Below are 16,888 nucleotides of genomic sequence, written 5' to 3' on the forward strand. Positions count from 1 at the left end.
ACTACGTGGTATCGCTAACTCTAGTAAGGGATTAGCAAGCCGACGTAACCTTAGAACCGCCGATAAGCCAGGAGGAAGAAGCAGTAGTATCGAATGGCTTAGCGATAGAAAGCGAGAGCTGGTTGTAGTTGTTGGGGTCCGCTGAATGGAAAGTGTTATGGTGAATTCTAACACGGTCCAACCTGTGATGTTCACGCCGGTTCTCACAGATGAGTACTGGCATTCCGTGAGATGCTGTAGGGGTTTAGGATCGAGAGTGATCGGAATAGAAGGACACTCTCTCTTTCTCGTGATCATGATAGTTGTAATAAAGTAATGGTGTAAATTGTAATTGTAATCTACTGATCGGATGGTCAGATTCAGGCCCTCACTAAACCGTCCCTCCTCTAGAAAGCTAGGAATCTGATAGATATTTGCGCGATCGTATCCGGACGATACGAAATGTGACGCAACGGCCGACTTTTTTTCGTGCCTGGATTGACCGATGACCCGGAGACCCAGTCTTCTAGTTGGATAGCCTGTCCTCTCGTTGGGGGAATCAGCGCCACTGTCACATCTACCACCAGGCCGCTCGGCTCAATTGACTACGTCAATTAAATCGGCGCGATAAGTAAGTAATAGCCACAGGTTTGTACAAAAACAGACGACAACATCGCATTTATTCATCATGCATGTTAGATTTGCAATTTGCTTTTTACACATAAATTCAATCTAAAGAGTGTTTTTTTTTGTACCGGGCCCCATCGGTCCAGTGATGTTGATGTATAGGTGTTTTGCCGCGTTGGCTGGTATGCATTGTTTTTTTCCGGGTTTCTTGTGGGATCCATCGGCAGCTTGCTGTACCGACCGTCATTACACGTTACAACAGTTACGAAATCGACAAAAAACAATCGACATTATAATAGCCATTTCAGACCCTTCCTAATTTCCCCAAGTTCCGCTTTGCTATCCTGATAAAATATATATTTATATATCTTTATGTATATCAAACGAGCGAGCAACATTTTAATCTTTGCAATTATCCTACACATTCTCTCGGCCCTCCAAGTCCACCAGTCCAAACTCTATCTAGTTTAACATTTCTTTACTATACTTGACCAACTCTGTAAATTCGATTCGTACGTACGTAATAATTTAATACGTAAGCTGCGCTTTTTCCACTTGCAACAGTAATGTGACTGAGCTTAAAATAAAGTTTTGGCGCAGAGCAATTGTTGGTTTACATAAAATTATACGAGCTTTGTTTGTTTGTGTTGTCTTAAATTGTAATTTTTTTTGTTGGTTTGCCGCTACTTGCTGGGGCAATCGTTCAATTGGTGCGCGCTGGTACCCTGATAGCAGTTCCGGTTTCCGGTGACGCACGGTCATCGGGGTAAAGCTTTACTAGTTACTTATAGTCTCATGGATCGGTGTATTACGCACGTGCTCCGTCAGCCGCCATCACACGCTGGTTCTGCAATGAAGATTAGCTTGACATTAGATTGATTCACTATTCGATGAAACTGTTGACATGAGTTAAACACTAACGGAGAGCCTTATAAATGATATGAACTAGGGTAAATCATGCATAAAAGGTATCATCGATACGTACAAGACAGAAATAAACCAAACAAAAACAGAATAACAGGAGGATGGAACCAAACTAGTCGGAAATATCGAACACAACTGACTCAGGTGGGGCCGGTTCCGGAGCGGACGGGTTGGTATGTTTTTGTACTAAAAAGCAGCGGCTGAACCAGCCACATCGGAACCCGTTCGCGGTGCTGCTGATCATGCCACCGTTGGCGGTATGATTGTTGGCACTTGCCAGCAGATTGTTGCTGACGGCATTTCTGTTGGTGTTGCTGTGGGAAGAGGTCAAAAATGACAAATACTACCATTAGAGCATTGTTTCCGGTCTGGTTGGGGAATGTAAATTGCTAATTACTAACCGATTTGTATCTCCTCCAGTTTGCGGAGGTGCCTCGTTGACAGGCACCGTAGGATAACCAGCGGAAAAGAGCGACTGCCTCCGAACTGCCCAGTCGTGGTGGCCGCGAAGCGAAAGGTACACACTAATACTTTTCATAAGAGCCGTTCGTACCTAGGGGAGACAGATTGAAAGATGCGTACGTGTGTAAGTTAAATTGTCCACCTTGAGTTTACCAGAGTATTGCGCACCTCGCCATTTAGGAAGCAGTAGAGCAGCGCGATAAAGAATCCTTGGAAGGAGGTGAGAAAATGTGTCACGTACGACCAGATGGCGAACTCGAGCGCCGTCTTATCGAGCGGTGCTTGGGTCATGTTTAGTATGTTGGTAATTCCTAGCAATGGCACAAGGACGACCGCCGCACGGACCGCTTTCCTAACCTGCTCTACATCGCTGGTGTGACTTTGGCGTAGCTTTACGATCAGTACTCTTATAATATTAAGTAAAAATATGAAATTCAACTGGAACGGAAAACGATTGATAGAAATAAGTCAATCAATCAATTAATCGTTCGGCACGTGTTGGTTACCCACCACGACTACTGCTAGTCTTGGACCTTCCAAAATCCAGTAATAAGGCGTCAAGTTGTATCCCCACCAGCATCTGTAAAGGAAAGGCAAAAAATGGCTTATCTTAGAAAAAAAAGAATCCTTCGTATCCAGGCTTCTCGAGTTCCAAGAACCATACAGAAGACGGATCCATGTGGAACCGTGTAGGATTGTTTGCGCTTTTAGTCGGAACCCCGCAACGCCAACATCCCGCCGGCGCACATCCGCTACTTACTTCTGCTGCCGGATGTACTGCGCGGTTGTGATGGCCCAGATGACGGTCAGTACGACTGGGCCACCCCAGCCCACGATGGCGTAAAGCGTATGTGGAAACCGTCCCTGGAATACTGTAACCGTCACTACGTTGTGTAAATATAATCCTTCTATAAACATCCACATAAACATGCAGGTCCTGGCGTATTCTAGCAGCACGTACGACGCTTCGCAGAGGAAAGGCTACACGGAGAATTGGCAGAAAAGTGGAAAGAAAGAAAAAAAAAAAAGGACCAACATGTATCAATGCGAACTTACTGCAACAGGAGGCCGGATTATGCTGTTTGATCTCTTCTTTTTTTCCCACAAAAGAAACTCAAAGTCACACCAAATTTGCATAGCAAACATACACATACACACAAGCACAAAATGGCACGGGACCATGAAAAAGGGCATCGAAATATGGAGCAGGGGGCGGGGGCATTCCAAGATAGTATGCCTTCCTTTGCAGTGTGGGGGAAAGACTTCAATGGGTCCAATGCATATTTTGTGTTCTTGATGTCGTGTGTCGTATCGTAAAATATTTGCCAAACGGCTGCCTCGCGTGGCCTACGGATGCGTGACGAATGCGGACGTGTATTTGCCTACCGTGTTATCGATTCCTTGCCGAGAGCTTTCGTTACCGAACTTTTTGCCACCGCTGCGTATGATCGCTTGGTCGATGTATAAGGTTAGGCGGATCACCACCTGTATCACCATGGCAACGAACAGATTTTTGTGTATTCTTGTCCGATTGTTGCGAAGACCGCTGGGGGTGATAGAAACGATAAATCGATGAAGCGTTAGATGATTTGTGATTTGTGTTAAAAGTTTTAATCTCTTAAAGAGGTAAAGAATCATGAATTATGCTATTATTGGCTTCAGTGATGCGTACGGGAGATGGTCCGGAAGAGATTCATTTTTCGGTCCTATCATTTGAAGATCTGTTGTTCAACGCTAGCAGATCATAGCTATTAATTAGTTCCGGTCCCTGAAAGTCCTACTTTTTTCTAATAATAGTCTGTAGGGCTCGAAGAAACCTTGGTGTGCTTAAGCGTGTTGCCAAGGACTTTCATGATGCCTCTTGTCTCAAGGTACTGTTTGCCTCTTTGGTCAGATCGTTGCTGGAAATACTGTTCTGCGATCTAGTCGTCCTCGGCCAAGATCCACATAGACCGCCTCGAACGGGTGCAAAGGTCCTTTACTAGGTTTGCTGACAGGAAAATCTTAGTAGAGCAAGCCTCTGCACTACCTTGTTATGAGGTTAGATGTCGGATACTCGGATTGGTTACCTTCGAATCCCGTGAGAATGCCCAATCATTCTTTATTGCATCCCTCCTGCTAGATTGTACTGATGCTCTGTCACCTCTTCTTGTTCCTTCAAGGCGCATAGCAGGGAGGCGGAAGAACCCTTTATTGCATACGGTGCAAGCCTTTAACTCCACTAGGCGTTAAGCCAGTAGGCAAACAAATAATTTGAATTGAATTAAATTAAAAAAAATTGATCAAATATTTGATATAGTGTATTTTCAACTGTCAATATTTTTTTAGTCTAAAGCCGTAAATGAGAATTTTTATAACACCACATTCTACACCATAGACTGTTTATTGGCAATGGAGGCGTCCTCCGTTCGTCAAATTAGTCGAAATCACTTCTCAATCAAGTCAAAAATTTAACAACACGTTGCTACGGGATAATGGCACCTTGACTCAAATTTACTCGTAGCTGGATAGTCCTTCATAAGAAGAGACAGTCTGGAAAAGTCAACTCTGGCTGTGTGAAGAACGGTTCCACTACATTCTTGGCCACTGAACTGCCCAAGGATGTAAGGCTTAAAAGTATGTTTTGTGTCATGTAATACTCTGAGCCTAGTAAACATTCTTTATTGATATGAATGAAGCGTTTTAAAGATATTGTAAGCTATCATTTATCTTTATTTAAAAATAAAGGTTGGTTGGTTGTTTAGTTTATAACGAGAATGAGTCATAAGTCTTTGTTAGGGCTTTTTTCTACTTTATCTTCAAAAAAGCTTTCAATCTTTAATTTGGACGATCTATTTTATGATGTTAAATTGCATAATTTCATCGAAGGATTCGAAAGTTGAATTAAAATACGAAATTAGTTTTAAGCGAAGGCATTCATAAAATGAAGGAACGAATAGCAGCAAATGCTTTCCACAAATCATTGTTCAAAGCATTCCTACGGTTCATTATTATGTTATATATTAATAAAAAAAAAACAATTCCTGGTGCCTGGGCACTCAAGGCCTTTAGGAGCTTTTCCCTTTCTCAGGATTGACTACAAAGCTACGTGAGATTGTAGGGATCTCAAGCGTTTATGTTGATTTAAAACTGACAAAACAGATTTATCTTTGAAATCTTGAAAGCATTTCATATGACCAATTCTCCAAAATCCAAAATTCTAGACTATGATACTGTGATCCTAATAGAGAATTGGGAGTTCAGCAACGATGAAATGGATACAATAGGAGAAAAGAGATGATCATCTTATATATACTTTGTTGGGTGAAAATGTGAGCCGAGTAACAGAGGACCTGGTTTAAATTTAAATCCCACCCGAAAAATACCTGTCAATCTGTACACAGAATCACTGTTAAAACACTGAAATCAATAATCAAGCAGCAGCAATAAGCAGCAAGATAAAATACAATTGATGATTGTAGAAATTTAAGGGGCAAATGTAGTCTCAGAGACTCAAAGCCTAAGTAAATAAATAAATAAACGAAGAAAAATGTAGAAATATATAATATATATATTTTTTGTTTTGCGTTAGCTTTGCCAAATCCTATCCGGACAATCCCCGCAAACGCATATCTAACTATCGAAGCGTTTAGTGTTGTCATGTCTAATACCCAAACGATCGCTACTTACCGAAATTTACAAAATATTATCAACGAAATAATTAACGCTACTAGTGAAAGACTGAATCCCACTGTCTCCAGCGTACGCGTCCGCTCGGCAATGTCTATCTTGTCCTGCAATAAAGAAAAAGAATAACATTCAAAATCCATTGCTCCACTACCACTCCTGCCAACCATGCCTAAACGGGGAATCTAATAATGACTACACAAAAAAAGGGATCAATCGGAACAGGTAAGAACAATTGATTGTTCCGGAACAGCATGGTTAAGGGTCTTTAGTAGGCGGTGAGAGTAAAAGCTCGCGTACATTCGCTTCATCGTCGCTGCCACCCGCGTAAAGCTTTCTAAACAGTTGTATAACTTCCGGGCTGTAGCAGGGCGTATAGTTGGTCCATCCGTGCAGGTTGGGCGGGGAGCCCGGTTTGCCTTCCCACTGGCCCTCGGCACTGCACCGTCGTTCGGCAAACTCTTTAAAGGAAAAAAAAAGATGAAAATAAAGAGTAAAAATAAAGTTAAAAAAAAAACATATTACCCCGTAGTCGGTTGTGTAAGGCTGTGCTGTGCCTGTTGCAATAGTGCAGGACGCGCAACGCGTGTGCCGCGTAAGTAGAGTACCGAAAGAAATCCTACTAATGTTAGCGGGCGAAGTTTGTTCGATCCTGCTAAACTTATTTCGCTTCTCGCACATGATCTTTGGAGGGAGAATTTACCATCCTCGACTAACATAACGGCTAAGAATACTTGCACGTTATATTGTTTCGTAATGTTTGTCGTCCAAAACGGGTACAGCTCCGTATCAGAAGCGTTGCGTAAGACAGTAACGCAAACAAACGTGCGGTATGAAAGGGTAGTACTACCGTTCCAAACTTGCACACACATTGCTGGTAAAGGCTATTGTTAAAGCATCCATACAAACGTCGCCAGGACGAGAAATCAGCTTACGTAAAGGTTTACGTAACGATGCTCATCATAGCGGCTTAAATGATAAGCCGCACATCCATCCATCCACCAACCGTCCGACATTGTAGCAAACCCGATCCCGTCAACAATCTCAATTAATGTGGCACACCTTTCGGAAGTTGGTTCCCGATAAACTGAACCCCACCTTTTGCCGAGAGGATATAATGACCGCGACCGCGGTTGATTATGCGCTGTAATGTGTCTATTTGTTGAATGAAAATCGATGAAAAATGTGTACCCTGGGTGTATGCTGTGGCAAAAGGATGCTTTCGGGATCCCAGCTCTCCAGCATCGAACATCCGGCATAGTCACGCAACGACTGTACCGAACATGTGTACTGTAGCGTGGAGAAATACTACACCCAGTGTGAAGGCAACAGGTTGTATTGCGTTTGGTTGCGCAATGTTCGTGCCAGCGAGTGGGATGGCATTCGAATATCCTTGTGAACAGTTTTCTTCTATTTTTTTTTGCATAATACCTCTCCCGCTAAGCCTGGATACGACAAAATGGTTACGTTAAATCAAACCGAAAGCGGCAAAGCGGATGTATGCCATCCGTCGTTCTTCGTCAGCGAGAAGCGCATATCGAGCGTTGAGGTTTTTCAACGTTATTTTCTACTCGCGGTACCCTTTGGATGACAAACAAAGTCCATGCCCTCCCTAGAGGGGAGGGGGGAGTGTAATCTTCCCAAAAAACCCAGCTCGTACCTAAAACCACAGACCGCGAGTTTTTGTTTATTACTGGGGAAGCTATTTTGGTGCCCCTTTTTCTTTTTATTGCTAATGCCATTTTTCGGCATCCTTGCGTTGCATTGGTAGGTTCTTGACTTGAAATCAGCCTGTGAGGAGCCCTGTTTCCGTACCTGACATTGGCCAATAATGCAGGATGATGTGGATGTTGATGGTGTGTCGTTTATTTTTGGGAAAATGATGCTGTGGATGCTCCGTTACTAATGCTCTTTGAATACAAGGATTAATGTACTTAGCATATTAGAATGCCTTTCCTTTTTCCATGTATCGCTTATGTGTTACATTTAAATCTGATTAGGGTAAACATTTCGCAGGCAACACAACTGTTGTCGAGAGAGGCGACTATGCAAACATAATTCCTTATTACGCCCAACATCTGCTTGAAAGCGTGTCTCGGGTTTGGTTCCCTGCACTCTCGATGGTTCTCTTCGACTTGACACTTACTTGAGGTATCGATTCCGTGTGCTGGAGGGCATCGCTGTCTTATTGTCAAATTGGCTGGCGTTGGTGGCCAGCATAGTATGCTATCCCAGGTCCAGTTGCAGTAAGGAACTAGCGGCAAAAGAAACACACATATGGGTAGAATAGGTCACAGTCATTGTATTGCACGTGGTGAGCTGCTTACCTGTGGTCGGTATAACGAACTCTTCATATTTAAGGGCACATGAGTCAAGCGTTGTGTTGATGAACAGTTGTGTCGCATCAGTGGTGGTGATAGTGGTTGCCGCACCCGCAGCACCGGCAACAGCGGCAGCAGCAGCGACAGTAGAAGGACCACCGATTGTTGACACCATGGCGGACCATATCTCTGCAATTTTTTTTAATACACCTTCTCGCTAGCTGGCGTCAAGAATTTTCGATTAGAGTTTCCGTCCCTAACGCTGACCGGATAGTATCTGGTCCCGTTGCTAGGATAGTTGACCTGGGATCAACTTTCGTGTGAATGATTTTTGTAATTTTGAAACTCGGATTCTCGGTGTGCTTTTGGAGGTAAGGAAGGTCTTGTTGCTTCGTTTTTTTCCCGGCAGATCTCTGACTCGAGTGCTCAACTTGTTCTGTACGTCTAGACTGTGTCCGTTGTGTCAATTAAAGAAGAGAGAATAGAAACGAAAAATAAAAAATCATTACCATCGTAGTGTGTACCAGTGATGGATGATTTGATTCCTCGTGCTTATCAGGCTATGTGCGCTTTTCGTGGTGCTTCGCAATGTACTTAAAATCCATTCGCAAATGCTTGTCGACCTCGAGCGCAATTGGGAGAGGAAAACAACGCGTGGCCGGTAGCGATGACCGTGAGAAGAAATGCACAGTGCAACTGCATAGTTGCAGGCTTTCTTCCAGCGAAACACTGTAGGGGGCACTACTGCTGCTGCTGCTCTGCTAGTGAAAGTTGTCAGCCTTTGGCAGGCAAAAAAGCAAAGACAAAATGGCGGTTTAGTTCGCAAGGATCGGTGGCCTCGTGTATGGCTCGTTCAACACGCTTAATCGGCCCCTTTTGCCAGTATGTGTGTGAGTGGGTGTGTGGTCTTTTAGATTGACTGGTTGCCAACAATGGAGGCCAAGTCCTCTATGCGGTATATCGCACAATGCTAACTAACTAGCCGCGGACCTTCGCATCATTTCCATCCATTTGCTCTCTGCTCATTGTGGTTCGGAAGGCAACGATGAATAATATTATGGAGAGGATAATGAAACTCGCAAAAGGAGCGTCCAGGGCTTCCCCACTGCAAAGGGAAACTGCAAAATCAGGACTTTTTGAAGTATGATTTCAAGTGTCATCAACAGTTGCTATTATACTCCCCGCTGGCGGGCACAAGAGAGTCTTCACATTCCAAATCCGACGGTAACCAAAGCGCCGGAAGGTGCATGGAACTTAACCGACAGATCTGGATGGGTACTGGGGTAGGGAGTGATGCGAAAGGGAGCGAAAGCGTGGAGCGACTTGAGAAAAATACTTCTTTAATCAATAGTTTCCTGGTTGGTTTGTGTGCTGCGGGTTTTCGGCCGGAAGTTTCATGCTTTATTGGCTTTAAGGATGCTGGAGTGAAAGTTCTTTTTTCCGGTGAACGGCACAGATAATCCCGTTTTTCAACTCCAGTAAAAATTTTGATTGAATGTAATGAATGTAATGGAATGTAGCTTTATGTGGAATGTAAAAAATGTAGCTTTTTGTGTAAGCTAAAGTATAGGTTACCTTAATACCATTTTTTCTTTCTTGTGCAATCATGCTCTCTGTTGTGTTGCCGACATAAAACAAAAATTTTAAAGCTTATCTTCATTCATACCGGCAACGTTTTCATTCATGCCCATCGATACTCATTGAACGTAAAAATGTCCTTGTCAGCGAGATATCTCTACTGTGAAAAGCTCATTAACCATGAGCTAGACATAAGTGTTTTATGTCTCCTTGGCTTCGTTTTTTCTTCTTCTTTACTCTCTCGATCATGTATCTCAGGAACCAAGCTCAAATGATTATCGACGAGCAGCCACAAATGAGCATGTTCATGCATAAGTGTGTCAGAGCGCGTTCTTGATGTAAGGATCCGCCGGATTTGACGAATTGCTAGAGAACGTATGGTGACATCGGATTGCGCTTTTTCAGGTTGAATTTAAATAGGAACATTATGTAGCCAAAAGCGATTGATAATAGTTTGAACGGTAATTGATATGCTCAGCACATTATGCTCATCTTTCATTGTGGCATTGTGCTATATCACGAGTGAGGGGAGTTTTATAGAGTACCATGCGAAATCCGGTCGGTGGTTGAAAACTTGCGTGGAATTCGATTAGATAATTTGACGCTGATTCCTGTCAATAATTTTTGATTTTGAAAGTACAACGAAAGGTACCTGTCGTTTCGGAGACAACCAACAAAAAGCGGTTATATCGCACCAACATGATCCGACTTCATGGATTAAAATTTCCTCCAAGTTCTGCCCTTGTTACAAGCATTCCGAATTTAAATTTTTTCGCGTTTTTTTTGTTTCGTCCTATATGATGATGAGTCAACGCGAAACGTTTGAGACTTGTAAAGGAGTATAAAGGTAGGTTAATATCAAGATATGTGTCTTAAACGTTGTTTATAAATATGTAAATCTTTCAAAAAACATAAAGCAGAACTATGTTTTTTTGCTGATCAATCATACCAGAAAACGTCCGGCGCTAATGTTTTCCTTTGGCCATTAGACGTTTTCCATACGTTTTGAGTGTTGTTGCGATTGAAATATAATAAAGTCGGTCATTTTATTACAAACTAATAAGTTTTTTGATTTTTTAAACAATGTACACGTTATAAAGTACAACCGCAACACTACCACGTGGAATCGCATCACGCATATGTTGCCGACTCTGTACACCAGAGATCGCTATAGGCACGAACGGGAAACGAAACATATGTTTTTGACAGTTCTCAAGGCACGTGCGCTACACGACCTGTCGGGAAGCTTGTTTACGTTTGTTTACATTCATTCGCGTACCGGTAGCGTAACAGCAAGGGCGCAACAGCAACAGCAAATGTTTAAAATGATGATTCGAACGTGGACAGTGATGCGTTTTTATGCAGCAACAACCGCTAGTGTACGGCTTTATCGACAGTTCGGTGTAGTGAGTTGTGCGCAGCAAAAACTTTCTCCGTCACTATTTGTACCGCCGCGTGGTTCTCGTACATTAAGCGAACCGTCAGTTGAACAATCATCACCCACTCCGGTGAAGAAATCCGTCGAACACGTTGATGAATATAAAGAGTATGGCGCTGAAGATGAGTTGCTAAACAATCGTAAAAGTATTCCGAATTTAAAAATATCAGAATTGTTGAAAGATTTGCCACGATCCAAGCTGAGACCCGACCGTAAAGCGAGTGAGGAATCAAGGGAAAGTAGCAAACCGATCCACAAGAAAACCGCAATCGAGAAAGACACACTCCAGATGTTGCAGCACCGATACCAGGATTCGCGCGAATCGGAGGAACGGTACGACAAGCAGTTAAAGGTACGCTACACCATCCTACAGTCGAATGATGACCGGCACCGGGATTTGATGATGCTGCTCGGATCTCGCAAATACCGGGAGCGGGAAAAGATGCTCGTGCTCGAGGGTAGACGCTTGATAATGGATGGCTACGCGGCTGGATTGCGCTTGCAAGCGATCGTGACGAGTGATGTGAAGCTGCTGGCTGACCTTGGATTTAAATCCAAGAAGCAAAACTGTCCCATATTTCTTGTGAAACGGCAAACCATGATGGAGTGGTCATCGCTAACAACCAGTCCGGGTCTAATAGGTAAAGAGGATGGGTTTCTTTTGAATCGGAATGAAACGACCTAACCGGGACCAGAAACAGTCCAGCGCATAATTATGATTTTTGTTTGTTTCCCTTTTATCTCTTCAGCCATCTTTTCGGAACCAGCCAACCTGACCGAGCTAGTTGCCCGTAACGCCAAGGGTGGCAAACGACTTCCGGTAACGGTGGTTTGCGACAACATCCGCGAACCGAACAATTTAGGCAGCATAATACGCAGCTGTGCTGCCGTATCCGTACAGGAAGTAATTCTGCTAAAAGGTTGTGCGCATCCCTGGGATTTGAAATGCTTACGTGGCGGAGCTGGGGCACACTTTCGCGTGCCTATTTATGGCCCGATTGAAGCTTACCAGCAGCTGCCAGAGCACACGCGTCCTGGTTCAATCTTTGTGGTGGCTGATAACAAGAAGCCAACCGATGAGCGTAATGGGTTCCTGTGGAAACAGTACGATCAGATCGATTACGGTTGTGCGGATCATGTGGTGCTGGTAATCGGGGGCGAAACGTATGGAGTGAGCGAAGACATTAGGACGTAAGTATGATACTTAGGTTGTAGGTTGTGTAGTGGGGATTAAATTTTCCTTATACTTCTGGCATTTTTGTGTGCCTTGCAGCTTCATTCATCAGCTAACACAAACCGGAGAGGAAGGATTGCAAGATCGAAAGTTTGTGGCTCACATACCGCTTGCGAATGGAATTGAAAGTCTCAACACAGCATCAGCATTGAGCGTTATTCTTTACGAAATGAGGCGATCATTACTGCAGATGGAAAATACTACATAGGAAGGAATTGTATTTAAAAAACAAGATATTAGATGCTAATAGTAACAAATAAATCGTACAAATTAAAATAGTATCAACGTTCACGGTTTACATTCGTGATGACACGGTTAACTCCCATCTCCCATCAAGACCCCGTGACCTCTAAGGTCTATTGGATAGCGCAAATGTTTTAAGTTCAGGAGGCCCCTGGTGGTATCTTGGACCCTGGACAAGGTTCGCCACTGCATAAAACGTTTTTAGCATTAGCAAGAGACATGCTTTTAATTACATATCACAAAGTTTTTAAGCAAACAGTCGTAATCCCTTTGATTCGAATACAATTCCACTGCAATCAGATGCACATTGTTGCTCTGTGGCTGATTGCTATCAGCAATTCTTGGCAATTTCCCGCAAACCCGTCACCAAACTGGCAATCGAGTGTAGAAAGTGGTTGCTGTCAGATTTATGTTTTACTCCAGCGACACAGACGATCGACCACCGTTTTTCCACGATATCCTACCCGGTTTTCGGAGGTACGAGTTTGCAAAGCCAAAACGTCAAAAGTATCGAGACTGACGAGCGGCAAAACAACATTTATCAATTTGCCAATGCAGTTCCGACGCTCTGGCGGGTTTTGTTTTGATGCTCGCTTAAAATGTGGTACGCAAGAGAAGCAGTAGAAGCAAATTGATCGGACCTGACGGTCATAACTGTGCAATGGCGTGCGTGGGTTAGTGATATAGATGGAAGGAGACAGTTTGTGCGACATTTTTCGTACGAGTTTCAGCAGCTTCTAGTTACGAGAGGAAAAGTTCTTACAAAAGATGTGAGTCAACAAATTAAAGCTTTATAAATAGAATCAGCGAAAGTAATATGAACCAGAGCATTGTTATTTTAAGGTACTTTAAATCGGTTTCCCTGTATTTAACTTCTCTTGTATTCTTGGCAGTTTGGGTAGCTTTTGTTATAACATTGACTACATTCATTTGCATGACACACATTACGTACCAAATTAGCGATGCAATATTCGATACAGTTGAACAAGAACGTAAACGATGATTAACAATGCAAATAAGTTCCTCAGGATTCGGTTAGCCTGCAGGTCTCAAAGGTTCATCGTTTTCTAAAGATATATTCCTAGGCAAGGCTATGATTAGTTTGAAACCCATCCATCAGACATTTGACTGGTAGTACTGGTGGAACATTCCTATTTCCATCGAATAAACATGCGGTGCTGTATGTTGGGACACTTTCGTTTTAAATTCATTACAATTTCTAAGCGCGAATATGGTAAGCGTTTGTACGTGAAGAATGTTAACAAATACCGGAAAGGTGCTCAAAAAAAAAACCATCAATATACAATTTATAGGCACGCTTTATACTCTTTTGTGCTTTATACTCTCAAGTATGTTGTGAAAATGTTATAAATGGATTTACCAACAACCAATAAATTGGAACGTTTGAACCAACTCAACGCATGCAAATAGGTATTTGAATAGTGCACGCTTATGAATATTTTCTTGCCCGAAAAGTGGAGGTCGAAATTACATTGCATGCGTGCAGTTAGATTGCTGCTTGGAAATGGTCGTATTCCAGGGGGAAATAATAAAATTCGTTCAGCGACACACCTAGCCAGAGAAGGCTTACCGGTGCACAGGTTTTTTGCTTTGGAACCGATTAATTATGGACGAGAAATGTTTGGTAAATGTGCCCGACCTAACAGTCGAGCGATACGCAGTTGTACACTGCAGGTGTCGTGCAACGGTTATGAATTGCAAATGTTTGCTGTTACTTTTCAACTTGCCTCAGATTGCTTCTTTATGCGTCGTATAGTTGCGACTCGAGTGTAAATTGTGTTGATTAGATTCTTTTAATTAGTTTAGAATTTTTGAGTTCTTTGAGTGTCCTTGAAGGACCTGTGAATCCTGCAGTTTTCTAATGTACAATGAGTAATCAAATAGTGTAGTTGCCCTCAGGTGAGATGTTTGGCTTTGTGTTTTTCTCCGAAAAGCTTTTTTACTAAAATGTAACGTGTCGTTCACAAGAGCCTTTAATAGGAAATATTTTATTTTATTTATTTTGTTGTGCTTGACACCGTGCATGGAAGGTATTTTAAAGTGAATTTTAGATTAGGTATCAACTGATGTTGAGGTATTTTTTCTTAAAGCTTCGTTAACTAATATTGCGCAACAACATTTTAAAAACAAATATTTAAAAAAAGATTACCGAAAACTTTAGTGTTGCAAGGCATTTTTTTACTAAATTTTCAACGGTTTTATTTTCTGATATGCTACGTATGATGACTACAATGTAACTTTAAATTCGTTTCACTTGATTTAAATTTACTATACTAAAAAAGGATGAATTACCGTTGCAGACTTTCAAATATGTTATATTTTTTACTGTAATAACAGAATACTTATTTCTAGCTCTCTTAATTTTCATTTCCAAGAACTGTTTACTCTACCTTTACATTTCATGTTGACTTGCATAATATCGATATCTAAAGACGCAAACATGTTTTGTTATACATCTTTTGTATGTTGTATTTCAATGATGAACTGAACGTTGGATTATAGCGACTGTACATGAAAGCTTACGTTGCTTTAAACGCGGAACGCGTGTTGGTCGTTTAACTGTATCGAACCGACTATAGGGTTTAGAATATTTAATTGTAACATAATTTAGTACTGATTTCGAGAGGATCTTTAGGCCCGTTGAAGCTTATCATGATAACTACTAACTAAACTAAATCATTTGTTTGTAATCATTCGCTTGACTTTGGCATGAAGTTAAACATTTGTTTCTATGTTCTTTCATTTATTGGACACTCTAGTTGCACATACGCAGCCGGGTTGGACTTTATACGGCAGGACACCGTATCGAATCCCGACCAGATCGGTACTACGTACGCAGGACTAACAATTCAGTTGCTCCGACACTTCAATTCGATGAAGCCAAAAATTACCAATTAAAAGACCAATTGTGGTTGTACTGTGTATCAAAGAAGAAGCAAAGGTAAAAGTTCTTTCCTCTCATTTGTTGCACAAAATATCGGAACTTCATTTTGCATTAAATCCATTACATGACTACGTTTTTCGAAGGACACCTGAACGGAGCAGAGACAAGAGAGGTTGGTACAAGTAGCAGAACAAGCCAACAGCAGCAACAACACAGCAGCAACAACATCAGTGACAGCAACAGTGCAGAAGACGAAGTTCCTCCGCCATCTCTGGATGAGGTTGCCAGCGCCATCAGTGGACTGGTACTGATGGACTAGTGGCCGAGCTCTTGAAGGTGAGGCTTACCGTCAAAATGCATAAGCTGATCCCGAGAATCTGGGAACAGGAAGAATTACCGGAGGAGTGGAAACTGACAGAAAGGAAAGTGACAGACTGGAATGCTCGAACTATCGTGCCATTTCAGTCCTTAATGCCGCCTATAATACCCTGTCCCAGATCTTGTTCTGCAGACTTGCTCCCCTTGCTACAGATTTCGTCGGCAGCTACCAAGCGGGGTTTGTTGGAGGCAAATCCACCATCGACCAAATCTGCACTCTTCCGCAGATCCTCCAGAAGTGCCGAGAGCGCCAGATTCCTACGCACCACCTGTTTATCGACTTCAAGGCTGCCTACGATACCATAGATTCGAGTTCGAATCTCACATGGGTCTGAGGCAAGGGGACAGACTCTCCTGTCTATTGTTCAATATAACCTTGTGAGGTGTCATACGGAGCGCTGGGCTAGACCAGGATATCCGTGGCACGATTATCTACCGGTGTCTTCAATTTCTTGGCTTGGAGGATTACATTAACATCGTTGGCAAGACGACAGCGAAGGCGTGTGAGGCGTACACCCGACTGAAACGTGAAGCAGCAAGAATTGGATTGATGATCAATGCAACGAACACGAAATACCTGCTTGCCGGATGCTCTGATCGTGATAGAGCCCGAGTGGGAAGCAGCGTGTTAGTCGACGGAGACAACCTCGAGTAGTAGAGGAGTTCTGCTATCTTGGGACTGTCGTAACTTCGGATGACGATGTCAGCAGCGAAAACCCGGAGACGCATTGTTCAGGTTCGTGCCTACTACGGCCTTCCCCTTCTGCTGAGCTCCAGAAGACTTCGAGAACGCACTAAATGTGAGATATATCGCACACTGTTTTGCCCGGTGTTCTTATATGGCCACGAGTCTTGAACCATCCGAGCGGAAGATGCAAACGCGCATCCTCCGAACAATATTTTTCGGTGTGTTCGAGCATGGAGTGTGGAGGAAAAGGATGAACCACGAGCTTGCTGAGCTATACGGAGAACCGGACATCCTGACGGTGGATACGATGGCTGGGACATGTTATGAGGATGCCGGACTCATGCCCCACCAAGAAGGTATTCGTCAGCAACCCCCAATTCGCCACGAGGCGTCGGATAGCACAGCGAGTTCGTTGGCTAGATCAGGTGAAGGGAGGGAGACCTGT

The 16,888-nt window shown here is 42.9% G+C and overlaps 4 protein-coding genes across 7 annotated transcripts in view; 3 read left to right on the forward strand and 1 right to left on the reverse strand.

The window, feature by feature from the left end:
- Positions 1-2,159, forward strand: part of LOC126558700 (probable G-protein coupled receptor Mth-like 5) — a 200,865-nt gene extending 198,706 nt beyond the window's left edge. Inside the window, exon 4 of the mRNA XM_050214753.1 lies at positions 2,149-2,159. The gene's annotated coding sequence lies outside the window, so the exon portion shown is untranslated. The remainder of the gene's footprint in view (positions 1-2,148) is intronic.
- LOC126556551 (basement membrane-specific heparan sulfate proteoglycan core protein) overlaps positions 1-16,888 on the forward strand; it is a 206,664-nt gene that overhangs the window by 54,729 nt on the left and 135,047 nt on the right. The gene's annotated exons all lie outside the window — the stretch shown is intronic.
- On the reverse strand, positions 1,321-8,173 carry LOC126557678 (PDF receptor). 3 transcript variants are annotated; one of them, XM_050213536.1, is made up of 11 exons: positions 7,986-8,173; positions 7,805-7,912; positions 5,959-6,119; positions 5,662-5,765; positions 3,379-3,538; positions 2,753-2,973; positions 2,503-2,572; positions 2,161-2,430; positions 1,932-2,083; positions 1,671-1,844; positions 1,321-1,453 (listed from the first exon to the last, which is right to left on the reverse strand). In XM_050213536.1, the coding sequence occupies exons 1-11, from the start codon at positions 8,152-8,154 to the stop codon at positions 1,441-1,443; spliced, it is 1,602 nt and encodes a 533-aa protein (XP_050069493.1). In that variant the 5' UTR covers positions 8,155-8,173; the 3' UTR covers positions 1,321-1,440. The 3 variants fall into 3 exon arrangements, with proteins under 3 accessions (XP_050069493.1, XP_050069492.1, XP_050069491.1); XM_050213535.1 differs by lacking the exon at positions 1,321-1,453 and having other exon boundaries at positions 1,609-1,832; XM_050213534.1 differs by lacking the exon at positions 1,321-1,453 and having other exon boundaries at positions 1,609-1,844.
- On the forward strand, positions 10,886-12,437 carry LOC126557976 (rRNA methyltransferase 3, mitochondrial). The gene is made up of 3 exons (XM_050213905.1): positions 10,886-11,636; positions 11,745-12,186; positions 12,269-12,437. The coding sequence occupies exons 1-3, from the start codon at positions 10,886-10,888 to the stop codon at positions 12,435-12,437; spliced, it is 1,362 nt and encodes a 453-aa protein (XP_050069862.1).

The sequence above is a fragment of the Anopheles maculipalpis genome, chromosome 2RL (genome assembly GCF_943734695.1).
Source record: "Anopheles maculipalpis chromosome 2RL, idAnoMacuDA_375_x, whole genome shotgun sequence".
Lineage (NCBI taxonomy): Eukaryota > Metazoa > Arthropoda > Insecta > Diptera > Culicidae > Anopheles > Anopheles maculipalpis.